At 40.1% G+C, this 19,716-nt stretch overlaps 1 protein-coding gene and 1 pseudogene across 1 annotated transcript; one reads left to right on the top strand and one right to left on the bottom strand.

The window, feature by feature from the left end:
- Nucleotides 1-5,624: 5,624 nt before the first annotated feature.
- On the top strand, nucleotides 5,625-19,498 carry MTFR2 (mitochondrial fission regulator 2). Its single transcript, XM_041737651.1, has 7 exons — nucleotides 5,625-5,915; nucleotides 6,526-6,642; nucleotides 12,360-12,464; nucleotides 12,956-13,068; nucleotides 14,428-14,663; nucleotides 16,010-16,367; nucleotides 19,094-19,498. Exons 2-7 carry the CDS (start codon nucleotides 6,580-6,582, stop codon nucleotides 19,299-19,301), a joined length of 1,083 nt encoding a protein of 360 aa, XP_041593585.1. The 5' UTR covers nucleotides 5,625-5,915; nucleotides 6,526-6,579; the 3' UTR covers nucleotides 19,302-19,498.
- On the bottom strand, nucleotides 11,441-12,303 carry LOC121484635 (annotated as a pseudogene).
- Nucleotides 19,499-19,716: the final 218 nt, after the last annotated feature.

Here is a 19,716-nt window from a genome sequence, read left to right as displayed (position 1 = left end):
TGCTTTACCTACCCCTTGTTCACTTACCTGTCTTCAAATCTTACACGTTACCAAAAATTCTAAACTTTTTTTTTTTTTTTTTTTGGTCCTCATTGAATATAGCACATTCTTTGAGGCTAGCAGCTTACTTGATTTAAATGTCTTCCTTTCCCAGAATAAATGTTTAGCGCTTAGCATTGTGCATCATGTATGGCATACATACTATAAATATGAAATAAATGTATGAATTTATACATACATATATACTGAATATATAATAAAAGCCTGATATAATTGTGTACATATAGAGGTTTGATTGATAGAAGCCAACTTATTTTATGGCTGCTGCTAAAATCTAATAGTCTAAGCTGCCTTAAAATATGAATGGAAGAGATTTCAGATTGCAGTGAACAGAAGAGTTAGATCACTTATATTTTTATACATGGCTCTTGTCACTCTTATGTATTGTTTTGGAGTACCATGTTTTTTAAAATTTATTTTTATTTTTTTTAAAGATTTATTCATGAGAGGCACACACACAGAGAGAGAGGCAGAGACACAGAGGGAGAAGCAGGCTCCTTGCAAGGGAGCCCGACGTGGGACTTGAACCTGGGTCTCCAGGATCACACCCTGGGCTGAAGGCGGTGCTAAACCGCTGAGCCACCCGGGCTGCCCTGGAGTACCATGTTTTTAAGAGTAAAGAGTATGTTTAAAGGAAGGTGAACCAGGAGCCTGAGGTCTAAGATAGTGTCATGTCAATAGTTGGAAAAGGAATGTTTAGAGAAATGGTCACTGAGATGGGTTCTTGATGGAGAAGGTTTATTTACTATAGTATAGAGCAATGATGAGAGAGATGGGTCCTGGATAGCAGTCCTCAAGTAGTTAAAGGGGTTTCCCTTAAAAGAGGAAATAGAGTTGAAATTGAAATTGAAATTCTCTAGGACCAGGAAGAACCTTTTATATTGCTTTGTCCAGCCATATCATTTTAGCATGTTCCATATTTAGAGGATAGAACCAGAGCCATAGGTGTATAGACTTATATTAACTCAATGAGTTAATATTTGACAATTAGGTTTTCTTTTTTTAAAGAGATGTTTTATTTATTTGAGAGAAAGCATGTGTGCACGGTTTGGGGGAAGGGCAGAGAGGGAAAGAGAATCTCAGGCAGACTTCCTGCTGAGCATGGAGCCCCACACCAGGCTCAATCTCTTGACCCTGAGATCATGACCTGAGCTAAAATCAAGAGTTGGATGCTTAACCTTTATTGCCTGAGCTACCTAGGTGCCCTGACAAGTAGATTAGCTAGCTTCTGAAAGCAAGGTTTCTGCTTATAGAAGTATAGAGAATCTGGATCTCTTGTCAGGAATGCTGTGCTGCCTGAAACTGAACTTTTTTTCCTGGTTCTCTGGGTTACTTAAGATTAAGAGCTACCTTTTAACTCTCAGGTGCTTGCTTTATTAAATTGTTATCACCTAAAGTTACCAGTGATAATTAAAAAGAAATACTGCATATTGCTACATTTCCTCAGTGATGTGATAGGAATGTAGTTACCAGACTTTTTGTTTTTTTAAGACTTATGCCATTTTCTTTATGATATATATCAAGTCTTTGGAAGGCAAATAGCTTGTTAGAGCTGTAATTGATTAGCTGTACTCCAAATCAGTCACTTGGAATTTTTGACTTAGAATATTTTTATTCCAATTACTGGGGCCATGACAGTATTGAAAATTATGAGTTGATTATTGCTAAAAATGAAAAGGGCTAAATGCAAAGAGCATTGATGTATAGCTGACAGGGTGATTCAGAAGTGGACTAAGACTGGAAGGTCATCCTTTAACTATTTTTTCTGTGTTCTAGGTTTTACCCAACTCTTTTTAAGTGATTGACAAGTCAAGGCTTACCTACTTGTGAACATTGTATCAGAAAACAGATTACAGAATCTATTTAGTCATATGAATCTTCTAAAAAAAGGGAACCAGAAAAATCAAGCAGCAGTTCACCATTATGCTTTTAGAGAAGTCTAGCTGTAGTTATTTTTGTTCAAAAGTAGAATGAGTAGTTAAAGAGGTCTGCTTAAGACTTTTGGATTCAAATACTAAGCATAACCTAGATCTTTCAAATAAATTAAAGGTTGAAATAAAAAGAAATCTTGCTTTTAGACTAAATTTAACTTAGACTTTATATCACTGCAAGCAAATAGCAATTTATAGTGTAGATATTAATATAGATATATAGTAGACATTGAAATACAGTTAGTAGGTCTTAACTCCTATTACATTCTGTCAATACAAAATGGGATTTTCAGGAGAGTTTAATTTAAAATATTTTAATATCAAGGAAAATCTTGGTCTTAATTGCTCTCAATATTTAAAATGTTTGAATAAATAATTGTAAAGGTTTGATTAATTTTAAAAGGTGTGTCATCTTTTAAATAGCACTGGTTGGTTTAATGTACTGCTTTAGTACTACCTCTAAGGAGGGGCTTTCAGCATAGGCAGAACAAAAGGAAAATGGCCTGAATATTTTTCTTTTTGAAATGTATTATTTAAATGAACTTTCTGAGCAGGTACATCCCAATTCGGACATCACATTTTCATGAGACCCTATCGTTGATGTTGGAGAAGCTATTTCCTACTTTAATAGAATGTTAACTTGTATTCTGTCCCACTACTTAAGATAATTGAGTTTGCCTGTCACCAGAAAATTAGGCTTGTGGCACAAGCTAATGGGGCTCTGCTGGGCAAGTGGCAAGATTGGGTACACATAACTTTCTAGTCATTGTCCCAATCAGCTGCAGCCTCTTTCCTTTCGTTTATTCACTGAAAAAGTATACCTGGCATTGGGTGTAAAGATGATTAAAAAATTCTTTTTTAAAAAAAAAAATTTTTTTTATTATTATTTATTTATGATAGTCATACAGAGAGAGAGAGAGGCAGAGACACAGGCAGAGGGAGAAGCAGGCTCCATGCACCGGAAGCCCGATGTGGGATTCGATCCCGGGTCTCCAGGATCGCGCCCTGGGCCAAAGGCAGGCGCCAAACCGCTGCACCACCCAGGGATCCCTGATTAAAAAATTCTTGGTGTTAGGGATCCAGAACATAGTATGATGATTAACTATAATGTACTAGTAGTTTTGGAAAAATACATTTGGATGGCAAAAACCAAATACCTTTGGATATCATTTGCAGTTAAACTAGGTGATGAAACCTCCAAATAGCAGCTGGGGAAACCACCAATCTGCCTAGTAACAGTTTTTACATGAATAGAAGGAAGAACTGCAGTAGCATCTGAATGACTTGGGAAAAGCAGAATCTCAAAGTACTCAATTGGACTTTTGTCCTCTCCGTAGGTCAATGCAAAGTACCCATAGTAAGGATCGAAGAGATTGGAGTTTACCCCAGTGAAATCTCAAAACAGACCTGTCAAGACAAGATTACCTTTTTAAGGACAGGACCCCACACTGAGAACGTACTGAAAGTGGAAGTAGTCATTGAATAGGGTAGAGACAGTAGGAGAGGGCCTAGGTCAAACTAGGGGTGGGGAACACAACCAGGAAAATCTTAGAAAGCAAGCCACCATATTTCTGAATACTACTCGAAAACCACAGAAAAGGTAACTAAAGTTTTCTTCAATCTAACATCCTTCTAAATGGCCAAGAAAATAATTTTCATGTAAATGTGAGCAATTGAAAAATATTAATGTCAAGTCTTAGTAACGGTTATCAAGATGTAGTATGTTTGAATGCTTAGTAAACACAATGAAGGAAAGCTCTCTGAATAATGTTTGGATCGTCAGCAAAGCATTCATAGAAGGTGTAGCGTTTGACCTGGGCCCATCTTTTTTTTTTTAACCTTTAAAAATGGATTTATTTATTCATGAGAGAGACACAGACACAGGCAGAGAGAGAAGCAGGCTCCATGCAGGGAGCCTGACGTGGGACTCGATCCTGGGTCTCCAGGATCACGCCCTGGGCTGAAGACAGTGCTAAACCACTGAGCCACCCGAGCTGCCTGACTGGGGCCCATCTTTCTACCAAAATCAGAATTGAATGTGAAGGGGAGGGGTGAAGGCAGCTTTAGTGCTTGTTCCTATTCTGATGTTCTCAAGGGAAGTGTTCTGGCCTTAATTAGGTGCTGTTTAATAAGACTGGAAAGGGAAGAGGTTACAAGATCATGATTTATTTACTTAACGAGGGCAAAAGGGAAGAACAAGGAACTTGAGAAAATTGCAATTTACTGATTGCATGTAGGATTGTAATCTAATTGCCCTCTACTTACACAGTGTCCAACAGCCTTCTCCTAATTTCATCCTTTAATCTAGTTTGGACCATAGAGGTAGTCTGCCAATTGTAGTTAAAAGTCATTTCTGGTGTCTGTTTTCCCTCATCTCCTATCCAGTTACTTTATTCAACCAAGTATTGATTGCCCATTGTATATACTAGCCACTCTTCTGAGTGTTTTGTTATTTTTTTTTAAAGTAAGCTCTACACCAAGGCAGAGGCCCAACTCATTCATGACCTTTCATGAGATGAGGACTTGCATGCCCCACTAAGCCAGACCCGCGCTGCCATACATTAGGTATTTCTAAAGCGCTATAGAAACCACATGGGTCTAAAAGTAACTTGTGGAGTTTACATTCTAGTTTTGGCGATAGGGGGGAGCATGGATATACATGGCAATAAGTGCAGAGAGAGGTATTATTTAAAAAAGGTATCTCCGGGAGATCCTAACGTCTCCACCAGGATGCAGGGCAAGGACCTTACCGGTCTTCCCCATTTTGTGTTCCTTGTGTGCCTGGCACGTTTAACATTCAGTGTTGAATAAATGTGGGCCATAGAGAAATTAGTTTAAAAATACTGCCCTGGGCGCAATTGACTAAATTTTACGTCACTTCATTGCATTCCTCCCTGAAATACATAAAAAAGGGAAGCTGTTTTATGAAGCCAGTAATCCCAGGTCAGAATTTTAGAAATTGAATATCCCCCCCCCGGATCAGGGGATACCCTCAGCTTCCCTTTTGGTATCCTCGGGCTGGGCCCAGTTAATGTGTGGCACCTATCTGGTAGCCTCGATAGCCAGGAGCGTTTGGGTAGTGAACGTTCTAAGTACTGGGAAGCTACGGCTTCCCCGAGGCCTGCTTATTAGCTTCTGCTAGTCCCGTAAGCACGTAATAGATGTTCGTTGAATGCAACGATCAAACGGTAAAATAGCGACCCCACGGCAAGAGGACTTGGGAGAGCGGCTCCGCTTAGGGTCTGGGTGAAGGGACGATACACTTTCTCTGCGAACTGGCACGAACTCCGGACTGACCGCTTGGCTCAAAACCCGTAAGGGCTCCTAAGCGCCGGACCGTCTACGCGCAGCTCAGCCTGGAGGAACCGAAGGACGCGTCTTGCGCGTGCGTCGCCATCACGTCGCGCGCCCCGCCCCGCCCCGCCCCGCCCACCAGCTGCTTTTGGGCTTCTATTGGCTGCCTCGCGGGAGGACCGCCCTCCAGAAGATGACGGGAAAAATCCCAGTAGCCCGTCCTAAAGACCGTAACTAGCCTGACGTCATTCCGCAGCCAATCACAGGCAGCGGTTTTCAGGCTTGCCCAATGAGGTCGGGCACGGGGTTGGCCCGCGGAGTTTGATTTTCGTCCAGGAACGCGGAAGCTGGCGCCAGTCCTGGGGGCCAGCGGCAGGGTGGGTGGGAAGCGCGAGTTGGGGGCCGCGCCCGCTGCGGAAGCCCCGGGTTGAGTGAGGGGGCTCCAGTGCCCGGCCCCTGGTCGGTGGGGGCGTCGTCACCGTCTGTGGGCTGCAAACAGGCGCGTGGGCAGACACGGGCTGACGTCCGGAGGCTCCTGTGCCGGACGAGCGCACTACCAGCTTCGTAGACTGCGGACTCGAGGCAGCTTGATGTTCCGGTGGTTGGCTGCAGGCTCGACTTCGGAGGAGGGTGAGCAAGGCGATCACGCTGGGTTAGGAGAGACCCTGAGGAGGCTTGCGGCCCAAGCGAGTGGCACGGCGGGGCGCTAGTCTCGGCCTCTTACTCACTAGTTGGTGACTAAGCACATCGTATATCTGGGGTTCATATTCCTTATCTCGTAAACGAACGAGGAGGATGGATGGTGCCCCGATCGTGTGTGAGGAAGAGCTGCTGTTCATTTGTTAGAAGCCTTGAGCCGGCCCTCTGCCTCCTTTTCTTTCAAGGCTGAGCCGAACTCCCTCGCCACAGCCCAGAGCTTTCAGGAGAGCGGGGACCTCGCGGTCGCAACTAACCTAAAAGGCTTTCCTGCCAACTGCCAATCTCTTGTTGGTTGAGATTCATTAATGAAGGCTTAAACATCCTATGAACTTTTAATGCAATTTAACTGGTGAATTGAAGTTTCCCTTACCAGCCCTTCCCCCTCATCTTTGACTTCCTTCAAAATACTACTGGCCAAAAGAAATTAGTTGATGGTGTAATGTGGAACGAAGGGATTCCTCCAGGTCACTTAATACAGTTTTGTGGCAGTCATTTTATGCTTTTGTTGAGAGTAATATTTTCTGAATTATTTTTCCTGAAGGTACCAAGACACTGAGAATGTTTCCCTGAATTCGCTTATGTTTTTGTTTCATCAATGTCACTCATATGGAATATCTTAAGAGAAATGCTGGAATATTTTGGTGTTCCCATAGATCAGGTAAATGTCTTTTAATGGATTTGAATCAACCTATTGTATTTGTTGTTGGGTCTTATTTTGAAAATGATCTATATGTAAACATTTAAGGTGAGGTTGTTCCTCCTTTTGGGTATAACAAAGGGTGAGTTTGCAATCGAATACCTTTGGTAGTTTGAGCTAAAAAAAAAAAGGGATAAGATTAGGAGCACCTGCTGGCTCAGTTGGTAGAGCATGCGACTCTTGCTTGACCTCTGGCTTGTGAGTCCCAGCCCCATGTTGGAGGTAGAGTTTACTTAAAAAAAAAAAAAAAAAAAAAAAAGGTAAGATTAATAGGAACTTATTTACCAGATAGGTCAAATGTGAGCAAAAGGTGCAAATGCAGCAAAATATAGATATGACCTTCATAGGTAAAAAATATTTTAATTAGCTAGTGGTTTGTTTTATTTAATGTAATTTAAGTTTGGTATTTGGATATATAATGGCAAGTTATAGCTCAACAAATTCAGAATAAATCTTGACAGAGGATGACATAGGTCTGAAAATTATAAGCAAATCCAGTTTTCTCTATTTAGGGAGCATTACTACTTCTAAGACAATATGCTTGGTTCTGCAAGTGATACAGAGTAGTGGTACATGGTTCTTGTATTCATGATGCTTATAATATGAGATAACTATAATACAAGATTGAATATAAGAAAGAGGATAGTTGGGTTTACAGAATGGGCAAATCATTGCTGTTGTGAATTAGAAGAGAATAATAGTCAAGGATTCTTTCAAGATTTTAAGCAAAAGTAAGCTGAAGAGTGGTTATAAATTCTAAATAGGCAATTATTATATTATAAATATTATTATAAATGGGCAATTCAGTATAGGAACTAATTTGGAGAGATAGGATGAGCCAGCTGTGCTGTTGGATTATATACAAATATCCAGCAGATAGATAAATGGTTCTAGAATGTAGGAAAAAGAGATTCAAATTTGGAGTTGTCTACATTCTTTTGATATTTGAATTCATGGACTTTGATGACGTAATGGAAGATGTTGTTGGATGTTACGGATGCATTTTGAATTTCAGAAATAATGGGATCGAAGATAATGGCTACTGAGTAATAGTTGAAGATTTGCTTATTGTTAAATTACTGAAGCCTTTAGGGGTTTCTATAGGTGGAGAGTGGCAGCTGCCTTGTATTTTGAAGAATGACTGAAGAAGGGAGGTAGCATCAGCACCTTCTTTTGAAAAGTTTTTGAAAAGAGGTCAAGAGTGACCATCAAATTGAAATTTTGCTCATTCATTTGGGGAATATAAAAAATAGTGACAGGGAGTAAAGGGGAAAGGAGAAAAAATGAGTGGGAAATATCAGAAAGGGAGACAGGACATGAGAGACTCCTAACTCTGGGAAACGAACTAGGGGTGGGGGAAGGGGTGGTGGGCAGGGGGTGCGGGCGACTGGGTGACGGGCACTGAGGGGGGCACTTGATGGGATGAGCACTGGGTGTTATTCTATATGTTGGCTAATTGAACACCAATAAAAATAAATTTACAAAAAAAAAGAAATTTTGTTTTCTTGCCAATGTTAGAGATAACTTCATGTTTGCAAGCATTGGGGAAGAACCTCATAGGCAAGACAAAAATTTAAGATTCAAATGAAATAGCAAGTGATAGTTGGGCAAGGAATATAAATAAATAAGACTTGGAAAGAAGATGGATAGGTTGAGTAGGATAAAAGTGAGAGATGGTGGAGAGGTTTTGAATGAAGAGAAATGAAAGTTGAGGTATGTCAAATTGGCATTCTTGGTTTTCTCAGTTAAGGGTAAAGTCAGGGCCACTGGCAGGTAACAGAAATGGTGGTATTGGAGATTTCAGAGATTGGAGATTTCTTTTTTTAAAGATTTTATTTATCTATTCATGAGAGACACAGAAAGAGAGAGAGATGCAGAGACATAGACAGAGGGAGAAGCAGGCTCCACGCAGGGAGCTCAATGTGGGACTCGATCCCAGAGCCCGGAATCACACCCTGAACCGAAGGCAGATGCTCAACCCCTGAGCCACCCAGGGGCCCGAGACTGGCTATTGTTTTGGGCAACACAGTAGAGAACAAAACATGTTCTGACGGGGTTGCAGGATACCTGTGCAGAATACCCCACTCAAGTCAGCATGGATTTGTAGTCTTTTGAAATATGTGCTTTCTTTTCTCCTGCTAAGAGTAATTGTGGTAGTTTATCCATTAGTAATATGAGAACACGTGATATCTGAAGGATGAGTAGTTTTTGAGTGGTAATGTGCATTTCACTGAAACAGTTAACTTGAAATTCTCTGCTTGGTAGGATAAGCACATCAGTAAAGTAAAAATCGGGGCCCTGGATCAAGAATAGAAGGAGGGGAAAGCATCAGGATGGTGAAGATGGTCAATGGCAATGAAGGCGATGAGAGAGACAGGGAGTTTGTCAGGGTGGAACTTGTGGAGTAAGACAGGAAGGTACCATCCAAGTTAACCAAGACATGGGTGGCTATTTATGTACAGTGAGTAGCCCTCACTGCAGCAAAACCTCTAGGCCTGTAGGAAGAGTGCATATGAGTGGTCTAGAGAACACTTTAAATATAACTGCTCAGGCAGGGAGAAATTCTAGTGTTAGTAGGTCCATGATCTGTATACGTTAGGCTTGTGCTAGTCAGTATTGTAGCCACTGGCCAGATATCATCTTGAAATGTCAGAATTAAGATCTACCATAGGTGTGAAATGTATGATGGGTTTTGAAGACCTAGTATGAAAATAAGAATGTAAAATAATGCCATCATTTAAAAAATATTGATTGCATGTTGAAATAACAATATATATATTGAGTATTGAATTAAATAAAGTATATTAAGAAAATTAATTTTACCTGTCTCTACCTTTTCAGATGTAGCTACTAGAAAATTTATTTTACATATGTGGTTTGTGTTTCATTTCTTTTGGAAACCACCTTACAAGGTGATACTAGTATACCTGTGGTTTACAAGTACTAACTACCCTGTAGATTTGAAAAGCAACACAGACCTGTCTCTGCCCGTAAAGATTGCTGCAATCTAATGGAGCAAAGAGAAAACTGCAAATGAAACAAAGTTATATGTAGTCAGGTGTCCTATTGTCTGGTACTCCTTTGGAACTAAGTTTAGGAATTCAGAGCCTAGGCAGCTCCTGAGAGCAGAGAAAATGAAATGTGTAGAGGAATGTGAATTTGGCTTTAAAAGACAGGTGAGCAGGGACGCCTGGGTGGCTCAGTGGTTGAGTGTCTGTCTGCCTTTGGCTCAGGGCGTGACCCTGGAGTCCCAGGATCGAGTCCCACATTGGGCTCCTTGCACAGAGCCTGCTTCTCCTTTTGCCTGTGTCTCTGTCTGTCTCTGTGTCTCTCATGAATAAATAAATAAAATCTTAAAAAAAAATAAAAAAACCCAAAAGGTGAGAAAAGCTGGTGCCAGGGCTTAAGTTAGAACAGAGCCCTCTGGACACATGGGTTAGTGCTTAGGAGTTAGAGGAATATCGGCTTGTTTTTGAGATGATGAGGGAAATCCCTTAATCCAAAAGAACTTGTGTTCTTGTTAATGAATAGTGAGTGGATAATTCAGTCAGATAGATAAAACAGGGCCAGGTGGCAGAGGACCTTTAAGGGTGAGCGGAGAATGAATACAGAACTCATGGAGGACGTCTTGGAGACTGAGATAGCAGAACTGCTGGATGGTTGTGAGGCTAGTTGATGGAATCAGTATGGAATGCTAGACTTAGGGGTTTGGATGTGATCAGATACATTTAAAACTCTTACTATTTAAAAGCAGAGAAATGGCATTCTGTGTGCTGATAGTTTCTGGATTTTCCTCGCTAGCCCCAGTTTTTCTCAACTAGTCATATGGCTTCCATTTTCACCTATCCTATATTCTGTCTGCTGATGATTCCCAAATCCATCTAAATCCCAGATTTTTTCCCCTTGAGTTCTAGAACTATATATCCATCTGCTTATTGGGTGGGTATTTCTAAGAAGATGCTGATAGGATGCTATCTATTTCTGTTTCTTGTGATAAACTTTGTCCTTGTTATAGGATCTTAGGAAAAATGAAAAGTCCAAGTTTTAATGCTTTTTTTTTTTTTTTTAAGATTTTATTTATTCATTCATGAGAGACACAGAGAGAGAGAGAGGCAGAGACACAGGCAGAGGGAGAAGCAGGCTCCGTGCAAGGAGCCCAACATGGGACTTGATCCTGGACTCCAGAATCACACCCCGGGGTGGAAGGCAGGCACTAAACCGCTAAGCCACCCAGAGATCCCAGTTTTAATGCTTTTTAAGGAGAGAAGGTCTTTTCTTTATGTTGAAATCTCTGCCAAGAGCAGAAATGTTACATCATATTTTGGGGGGAGGTTCTTTTGGGAATAGTTTGAATCGGTCTGGAAAGGCCGAGCCAAAAGACAGAGTGGTATTTGAATTATAGTAGCACATTTCATTTCTATCATCTTTTTAAGAACTGCTTTCTAGCAGATATATTGCACTGTAAGTAAAGAATTCTTAAATTGTCTAGTGCCTGATTAATTTATTCCCCTCTTTATCTCACCTTTAAAGGGAATTACATGAGTTTACTCTCTACTGCCTCATTACTTGAGAAACTGAAATTGTCCACTTTTAATTGGGCCAAAAGATATGTTTAGCTGGGAGGAGGGGAGGCAGCGTTTCTGAATAAAGTTCCCAAAGGTATTTTGCCATTATCAGAAATAGGACAAATAGGAATTTGTGGTGCTTTCTTAAGAGAAATTTCTTCCTGGAATATTATATAGATTAACTCCCATCCCTTTTAAAAAAAAGTGTTTTTTTGTAGTTTTATGGTTTTATTGACACAAATGACATGCACATAAGCTGTGTCTTCTGTTTCTTCGCTACGCAGCCTGGCATTGGGATTGGTGACTCTGATGGCCAGCCGGGCTGCTCTTTCCACAATGGCTTTGCAGTTCTTGGAGGATACATTGTGAACAGTCTCTGCACAATAAGATTTGTTGCACACCAGAAGCACTTCAAGCTCCTAGACATTGTGGACTAGGAACTTCCGGAGGCCACTGAGCAGCATGTGCTTTGTTTTCTTGTTGCTCCCATAACCAATGCTGGGCATCAAGATCTGGCCCTTGAATCTTCAGTGTACCCTATTGTCAATGCCACTGGGTTTCTGCCAGTTCTGCTTAATTTTGACATATCAGTCTGACTGGTGCCGGATGAACTTCTTGGTCCTCTTTTTAACAATCTTGGGCTTCACCAGAGGTCTGAGGGCAGCCGTGTTGCCCAGCAATAGATGGCTGCCACCTCCACAGGCAGCGCCAAGGAAGAGCCCTTTTTTAAAAAATTAAAGACAAATATGAATAAAGTTTAATCTTTGAGGGAAGTACTTTGAGTATTTCACTCTCTATTTTCTCTTTCAAAATAAGAATTAGTGGGACACCTGGGTGGCTCAGCAGTTGAGTGTCTGCCTTCAGCTCAGGTGTTGATCCCAGGATCCTGGGATTGAGTCCTGCGTCAGGCTTCCTGCATGGAGCCTGCTTCTCCCTCTGCCTGTGTTTCTGTCTCTCTCTCTCTGTGTGTGTCTCATGAATAAGTAAAATCTTTTAAAAAAACAAAACAAAACAAAAACAAAATAAGAGTGCATCTTTTACATCTGCTTTTCTTCATAGATAAACATGTTTTAACAGAGTACTTTTTAAACCAACATTCTATGTTGTAAATAGGTTTTGCAGATTAGAGAAAATAAAGACTATGGATCAGCTCGAAGTATTGTTCGTATCATCGGGAAAATTCTTCCTCTAGAACCTTGTCCCAGGCCTAATTTTGAGGTAAGTCTGTCAACATGCATTGTTTATGCATAAAATAATCGTAGGTACTCCTAGAGATAGAGTAGGCCAGAAGAAGAAGAAATGTTTCCTGCAAGCCAAAAAACCTTTAGCTTATTCCTGGAAACAAGTAATTTCTTATATGTTTTTGTGTTTACTTCTTTAAGTAATTATATTCACAGTTGGGCAGGTCCAAAGCAACACCTGAATACCTTATTTTATTCTTCTGGTTTGTGTTTTATGATAGATGACATTAACCAGGGTAGAGAATATTGCTATAGACTTTAAGAACAACATTTTCCTCAGTATTGCTTTTTGCTAACAGGTGCATGTTTTTGTATTGAATATCCTTTTTCCTTTTCACCCTTGGATATTTAATTTATGTAATCTTAATGGATGTGCATGTGTCCTACTCCTGCCCCCGACTCCTGCAGGGCTCTGACATTTTCTTTTTTTCTTTTTTCTTTTTTTTTTTTTTGCCTTTTTTCCTTTAGTTGATCCCACTGTTGAACTCTGTAGACTCTGGTAACTGTGGATCTGTAGTTCCATCTTTTGCTGATACTTTGTGTGTGGCAAATGATGAAGAAGCCAGTTATTTCAGATTTCGGTAATTTTATATACTTAACTGTGGAAAATGGGTATGGGCTGTAATCTGAATTCTTGTACATGTTGCATTTTGATCATACTAATTGAGCCTTTTGTCTCTACTGCCCTGTGTCTTACTAATTAATATTTTCCTAATATGGATGACTGGGTGTCTCTCACACTTATTTCCCATTTCTCATAATGCAGGCCTAGGAAGGAATGATATTAAAAGGATGTCAGAATCAGTATGTCCATTTTTAGAAGAAAGGTGTTTCCCACACTGGATACTATATTTATTTATTTACTTAAAATATATAACCAAAACTTATATTTACTATGTGCCAGGCAATGATGTTAAATATATTTTTAAATTAGGAAATACTACTGCTTGGGAGTACCAACTTATGTGTTAGTATTAAGCTCTAAAAGCTCTAAGCACAAAAAGAGTCAATTACTCAAATATTCTGGTTAAATTTATTATGTGTCAGACTAGTTTATTTATTTTTTACTTTTTTTTTTTTTAAAGATTTTATTTATTTATTCATATGAGAGAGAGAGAGAGACGCAGAGAAACAGGCAGAGGGAGAAGCAGGCTCCATGCAGGGAGCCTGATGTGGGACTCGATCCCAGGTCTCCAGGATCAGGCCCTGGGCTGAAGGCAGCGCTAAACTGCTGAGCCACCCGGGCTGCCCTAGTTTATCTATTTAAAAGAAGTTAGAATGCCATAAACTTACTCCTAACATAAAACTTTATATTAGGCCCTGTAGTACCTTGTTTTCAGGATATGTAGAATTTCTAAGTGAATCAATTTTATTTCTTTTTTTTTTTAAATTTTATTTCTAAATAAATCAGTTTGTACTGTGTTTAAACCTAATAGGTAGAACAGTTAGAGGATAATTTTTTTTTAAAGATTTTATTTATTTATTCATGAGAGACCCAAAGAGAGAGGCAGAGGCATAGGCAGAGGGAGAAGCAGGCTCCTGTGGGGAACCTGATACGGGATTCAATCCCAGGACTCCAGGATCATGACCTGAGCTGAAGGCAGGTGCTCAACCACCGAGCCACCCAGGTGCCCCCAGGATAATTATTTTTGTTTAATGGTCAAAAAGCAAGATTTCTTCCTTTATTCACTTACCACTTATTGGTGACCGTAAAGGCAACCGTTGTGTTCTAATATTGAAAATACAAAGTTACATAAGATGTGCTTGTCTCAGCCAATGGAGAGACAATTGTGGGATAAAGAGAGGTACTCTGATTTTTGGTTTTGTGTCTTTATTCCTCTTTGACTGAAAGAATTTATTTCTCTTGGAAAATTTCTCTCCATTTCTCTTTCTCTCCCTCTCTCTGACCATCACTGTCTACTTCCTCCTTCCATCCACAGAAATAATATATGGAAACATGAAGAAGAACAGAAAACTGAATTTTTCCATTCTTTGCAACCAGTCTGGAATCCACTGTCACCTGCTCTCAGACAGAGTAAACAAATGAAAAATGATGGGTCTGTAGGTGAAGCTGCCTTTAAAAAGATAGCCGCCCTGGAAGAGGAGCTCACTTTCCTCCGCACCCAGATTGCTGCAATCGTGGGGAGGCGGGGACCCAAAACCAGTGTACATGAGAGTGAGTCGCATGCCCTTGTTTGTTTCAGATGGTGCACAGTGCTCAGTGCTTGGTGCTCAGTGCTTGGTGCTGGGCTGGCAGTTCCGTCTGTGCTTTTCCCAAGGGGAGTGTCTATGCGAATGCATCTTGTGAATGACGTTCCATAAATCTAGGATGTCGGGATGTGAAATTACTATGCATGGTTTTTATTTAGAATAAATTAAGACACATTTGTGATGAGGCGGAAGGCTTTGGTTCCAGCTATACTGCTGAAGATTGTGCTTTTTTATTAAAAAGGCTGTGGTTGTTTTTTAAGATATTTATTTATTTATTTGAGAGAGAGAGAGAGTGAGTGAGAGATAGCTCCAGCAAGGGGGGAAAGAGGGAGAAGCAGACTCCCCTGCTGAGCAGAGAGCCCTCCAGGGGGCTGGGATCTTGACCTGAGCAGAAGGCTGAGGCTTAACCCACCTAGCCCCGCAGGCACCCCCAAAAGACTGTTTTCTAAGGAAGCTTTTCTATCTCTTCAGAAAAGCATTGCAGTTTATGACAAAAGATGTATTGATTTGAAAGAAGAGTGTAAATTTGAGGCTTTGTGTATTTGTAGTTTGAAGTTATTACTACTGTCCTTCAAATTCAGGTTGAATAATGTGTCCAGATGATCCTTTTCTAAATTTTTAGAGATATGACTTGTTTTACATAATACACACATAATATATACATGTATCTATACATATCCTTATACACACACATAATTCATATACATGGAATGTTTATATAGTATATTTATATATAAAATATTATATAATACATATTAATAAAAATAGCAATTAAAGTGAGATATACACACATACATTTTTTTTTTAGCAGTCATGTTAAAGAGCACAAGTCTTTTGGGAACAAATCTGTTGTGGAAAAGTTAAATACTCAGTACCCATCCTAGGCTCTTGCCTAGGAAATAATTTGTTTCTACAGTGTCATCATAAAGAGAATATGCCAGTTTGAGTATTTCTAGCTACAAGTTGTTGATTATGCTTTAGTTTTTTTTTTTTTAAATAGAGGATGAAATTCAGATTATATGTTAATTACTGAAAAAACACTTTCTATTTTCTTTTTAAAAGACATTCTCACCCTTCCTCCCTTTAAAGGCCTATACAGACAATCCTAATTGGATTAAAATTAAGTTTATTCTTCGGTTTGACTCATAAAAAAAATTACTAAGCAGATGGGATTGCTTCTCTTTCCTGGCCACCATATCATTATTTTAGTAGCCTTACAGAAATTGTTCCTGTTTTGGTTCTCTAGTTAGTGTTATGTGTTATGTTGAAGAGAACTTTGCATGATTTTTCAACAGACTGCTTTGTTTTTAGGCTTCTTTGACTTAAATGACGAACCTAGCAGTTTGGGACAACAGCCATCACCAGGGACTGCTGAACTGGGTGCCCAGCCGGATCCATTTTCAAGTTCAATGCTTTTCCCTCCTCCTCCACCTCCTCCTCCACTGCCCCCTCAGCTTTTTTCTCCACAGCCTCTGTGTTCTCTCACACAGTCAGGGTTGAAAAATACATGTGACTCGGATAATGCAGCCAATGAAATGAAAAAACAGCACCCAGGTGACAACAGTAAGACCAATTACAGTCGTTCCAAAAACCAGGAAAATCAAGATGTTCCAAACATGTTGGATGTTCTAAAGGACTTGAATAAGGTTAAGCTTCGGGCTATTGAACGGTATGTTAGCATAACTTGAGAAATGAACCAAAATTCTATTAATGATGTTTGTTTCGTTTTAAGATTTTACTTATTTATTCATGAGAGACACAGAAAGAGAGGCAGAGACACAGGGAGAGGAAGAAGTGGGCTCCAGCTGGGAGCCCATATGGGATTCGATCTGGGGACCCTGGGATCACGCCTTGAGCCAAAGGCAGATGCTCAACTGCTGAGCCACCCAGGAGTCCCTTCACTATGCTTTTAGTAGGATTTCCCAGAGAGCTGCCGTGTTCATCTGAAAATCCTTCAGTGAGGTTTTTAGTGAGAAAGTAAATATATTTTCCATGTAATAGTGTTAGGGAAGATACATCATTTCATTATTAATGAGGTTATGATTTGATCCTTGTATGAGGCACCTGGTACAGAGTAAAATGTGGCTAGATGTGCACACTTGTTCCAGCAAGAGGGCTGACTGGTATCATTGGGCCCAGTCAGTGTCACATGGTGACTCTGTTACCATGACTTGAGACACAGCAAGGAGGCCAGTAGCCTCTCCCCTCCACCCCCAAACTCTTATTTTTCTACAGCTAACCTTGCATTATACATTACTGCAGAATCAGATGAGACTTCCTCCATCTTTACAGAATCACTATTCATATTCTCTGCCTTCTATCTTGTCACTGTGAATGAAATTGTTATGTCCAGGTTCTCCCCTGGGTCACTGGTTCCCCTTCTATTACCTTCTCAAGGATTATACTTAAAACTATCCCTTGTGTCTTCTACATCATCAAATTGTCCTTCTCTATTTTCCTTACACCTGATTATTTCTTGTCTTCAAAACACATTATATCCCCAGCCATTGTTTCTCTGCTCCTCTTCCTGGTATAAATTCTTGTCAATTGTTTGTTTGCATCTCTCACTGTCCTCTTCTACCAGCTGTCATATGGTCTCTGTCCCTGTCACTCCTCTGAAAACTGCCATTTGTCAAGGTCACCAGTGACTCTCTGGCTAAATTAAACCCAGTGGTCAATTCTTATTCCTCTTACCTGATGTCTTGGCAGTATTTGATACAGTTTGTGGTTCCCTCCTCCTTGGAACACTCTTTGGTTTCAAGGAAATCACACTTGGTTTTCCTCCTACTTCACCGTCCACTCTTTATTCCTTTGCTTACTCTTTGTTCTGGGCCTGGTCTCTGCATGTCGGCATGTGCGAGGCCCAGGTCTCAGCCCCTTTGCTTCTATATCCACATTGTTTCCTTTGGTGATCTCACCGAGTCCTATGGCTGTGCACACCAGTGATACACTAATGACCTTCACCCTTAATTTTTCTATCCATGATCTCTCTCCTCCGCACCCCATGCCTACCTGACGCATTGCCTGCCTGACATCCTTTGCCTGTCTCACAGTTGTCTCAGGCTTCACATGTCCAAAACAGAAGTGTTCCTTCCTACCTGTCCACTTCCTCCACCTTGAAAACCTGTTCTGCTGCAAGTCTTAGGCATCTCAGTAAATGGCAGCACCATCACCCAGTTCATCACCCAGTTGTCTGTTCAGTCCAGACATCTAGAATCATCCTTTTCCTTCTCATTTTTTTTTCTATCAACATACAGCTCAAATGTATGTACCCTCATGATCTAGCTGCCACCGCCAGTCTAAGCCACCAGAGCTCACAGTACTTGCAGTAGGACTTGCAGTAGCCTCCTAATTCGTCTCTCGGTGTCCTTGCTTCCTTATCTTTTCTCCATATAGTAATCAGGGTGATCCTTTAAAAATTGAAGTCCAGGGGCATTTGGCTGGTTTAGTTGGTGGAGCATACAACTTAATCTTGGGATTGTAAATTCAATCCCCATGCTGAGTGTAGAGATTACTTAAAAATAAGATCTTTGAAAACGAAAGAATAAAATTTGAAGTCCGATCTGTCCATTTCCTGCTTAAAACCCTTTTGGGGGTTTTCCATTGTGCTTAGAACATAATCCAGACACGTATTGTGGCTTCTTTAGTGACCCCAGGATCCAGCCCTTGCTTCTCTCTCTGACTTCATGTCCTACTTCCCATGTCACTTTGTGCATTCCAGCTGTACCGTTTTTTTCTTTTTTCTCACACATGCCAAACTCCTTCCTGTTTGTTAATACTGACACCAACTCTGAGTCATCTATAAGAGGATGCAACCTCTTTACTTTTCCCAGTCATCTCACCTAAGGTCCTGTTGTCCCAATCACTGTCACACTACCTACTTAATTTTATTCTTAGCATGCATTGCTCTCTGCAGTGATCTCACTTGGTCATTGATTTCCTGTCACCAGAATGTTCCATGAGGTTAGGATACGGCTCTACTCTCAAAGTGTAAAATGGAGCCTGGTATAATAGTAGGCATTAAGTGAAGACTGAATGAATGATTAGCCAGTGGTTTACTTTTCATGAATTTGATAGTCCCCTTAAAGGTTCTTAAATATTTCTTTAAGTATTCCACTGGAAAATTGGAAAATTAAAAATAAAGATCTTCAATCCCCAAGATATTTGATAATCTCAGCTCATAACGAAGTTGTGGTGGAGCCCTACCCCCATGGTTTCTTGGTTTTCTGATTCCTAGTTCATTGTGCCTTCAGATTCCTTATTCTTCATCTAAAATTTTCACTCTCTTGAAGAATAATTAGATTGTAATATATTATGCTTATATTTCTGGTATGTTTGTCAACAAGGAACATAAATTGCACAAGAGTTTAATTTAAAAAAATTTTTTTTAAATAGGTCACCTGGTGGTAAACCCATTCATAAGTGGAAAAGACAAGATTCACATTGGGATCCAGTGTCTTTAATATCCCATGCACTTAAGGAGAAGTTTGCTTTCCAAGAAGATGATTCCTTTGAGAAAGAAAATAGGTCGTGGGAATCTTCTCCATTTTCTAGTCCAGAAACTTCAAGAGTGAGCTATAATAATGTGAAGTTAATGTTTTGATTTTTTTTTTAAAAGTGTATTGTTCATGATATATATCTTTGCCTTCAAGTTCTCTTAAAGTACCTGTGCAGAACGGGCTATACAGTTGTTGCTGGTACCGCTAATGTTTCTGTTGTTTCTGTTAACTTTCACACATTCCTTTTTGCTTTTGACTTACTATGAAGTCTTTTGAAATAAAACACTTGATTTGAAAAATACTTGTGCATGATGAGTTTGTAAAGGTTTATCCTGGACAGGGGTAACGTGGTGTTGCTGTCTGCAGTTGGAAGGGATGTCTGAAAGTTGGAGGGGCCAGAGAAGGATGGTGACACATTCAACCTCAACGGTTAAATGAATATTCCCAGTATTTTTCTCAAATATAAAGACTGGATTATTTAGTTAAATAGAATGTGAACAGCGCTTTTAAAAAAGCAAG

The sequence above is a fragment of the Vulpes lagopus genome, chromosome 2, assembly GCF_018345385.1.
Source record: "Vulpes lagopus strain Blue_001 chromosome 2, ASM1834538v1, whole genome shotgun sequence".
Classification (NCBI taxonomy): domain Eukaryota; kingdom Metazoa; phylum Chordata; class Mammalia; order Carnivora; family Canidae; genus Vulpes; species Vulpes lagopus.
The sequence above is the reverse complement of the archived record's forward strand: the minus strand, read 5'-3'. Positions and strand labels throughout refer to the sequence as shown.

Bases quoted from the DNA above. Each gene is read 5' to 3' on its own strand.
- MTFR2 (XM_041737651.1), top strand. From the start codon at position 6,580: ATGTCACTCATATGGAATATCTTAAGAGAAATGCTGGAATATTTTGGT. The intron at 12,465-12,955 runs GTAAGTCTGTCA...TTTTTCCTTTAG, and splicing joins GTCCCAGGCCTAATTTTGAG to TTGATCCCACTGTTGAACTC. The intron at 14,664-16,009 runs GTGAGTCGCATG...CTTTGTTTTTAG, and splicing joins CAAAACCAGTGTACATGAGA to GCTTCTTTGACTTAAATGAC.